This window comes from Corvus kubaryi, unplaced genomic scaffold (genome assembly GCF_017639235.1).
Source record: "Corvus kubaryi isolate FWS band 111438036 unplaced genomic scaffold, C.kubaryi_AGA036_p1.0 36238, whole genome shotgun sequence".
Taxonomy (NCBI): domain Eukaryota; kingdom Metazoa; phylum Chordata; class Aves; order Passeriformes; family Corvidae; genus Corvus; species Corvus kubaryi.
In genome coordinates this window covers 3,688-4,616 of record NW_024580830.1, presented here as the reverse complement: position 1 = coordinate 4,616, position 929 = coordinate 3,688, and the positions used below count along the sequence as shown (strand labels likewise).

Sequence of the window (929 nt, the reverse complement as noted above, 5' to 3'; positions counted from 1 at the left end):
AGGCACCAGCCCACGCAGCACCTTCAGGGTGATCAACACCTCATTTATGGGGTTTAATCCCTAAGCCATGGCTGAGACAATCCATAGATCCCAAGTTTTGGAACTCAGGCTTTACTAAGCCTGCTCTCAAGACCAGAATTCCCTCTAGGAACGAGTGAAGCAGGAATCAGAGCCTGGCCCATTCCAGCCCGGATTCCAACCCCCAACCCCCTTAACAACCCAACTCCTCCCTTATCCCCACTCCGGAACTGCCCAAAAAGGAGGAGCCCCTCGGTGATGTCCTTGAGTGACCTCGGGGATCATCCCCGACCTTCCCCAACCCCAATTCCGGCCTCATTCCCGCTCGGAAAAAGGGGCCCCAGAGGTTCCTTACTTGCCATGGGGCTTCCCCCAGCGCCACTCGCCCTCGTAGGTGGCCCCTCGGAGCCGGCCGGCCGCGCCGAAGGTGTAGGAGAAGAAGCGGTGGCTCGGAGCGGCGCTGCCTTGGCCAGCGTGGCCCCAGAGAGGGAAATCCCGCTTGCCGCGGAGCGCCTGGCGCACGGCCTGCTCCAGCTTCCAGCGCCACGCGGCCTGCGGGAAAACCGGGAAACTGGGAACGGGAGAGGAGGGAGAGCGGCGGGAGGGGGTGGAGCGGAGAGGGAGGAGCAAAGGAGGGAGGGATTTCCACTTGGATGGGGAAAAAAGGGGGGAATTTCTACTTGGATGGGGAAAAAAGGGGGGAATTTCCACTTGGATGGGGAAAAAAGGAGGAATTTTCACTTGGATGGGAAAAAAAAGGGGGAATTTCCACTTGGATTGGAAAAAAGGAGGGAATTTCTACTTGGATGGGAATAAAAGGCGGGAATTTCCACTTGGGGAAAAAAGGAGGAATTTTCACTTGGATGGGGAAAAAAGGGAGGAATTTCCACTTGGATGTGAAAAAACCAGGA

General features: G+C 56.7%; 1 protein-coding gene across 1 annotated transcript in view; it reads right to left on the bottom strand.

Annotated features, from left to right (window-relative positions):
- Positions 1–929, bottom strand: part of ALS2CL (ALS2 C-terminal like) — a 36,765-nt gene that overhangs the window by 32,956 nt on the left and 2,880 nt on the right. Inside the window, exon 3 of the mRNA XM_042019840.1 lies at positions 374–570. Within this exon, the coding sequence (XP_041875774.1) occupies positions 374–570 (197 nt within the window). The remainder of the gene's footprint in view (positions 1–373; positions 571–929) is intronic.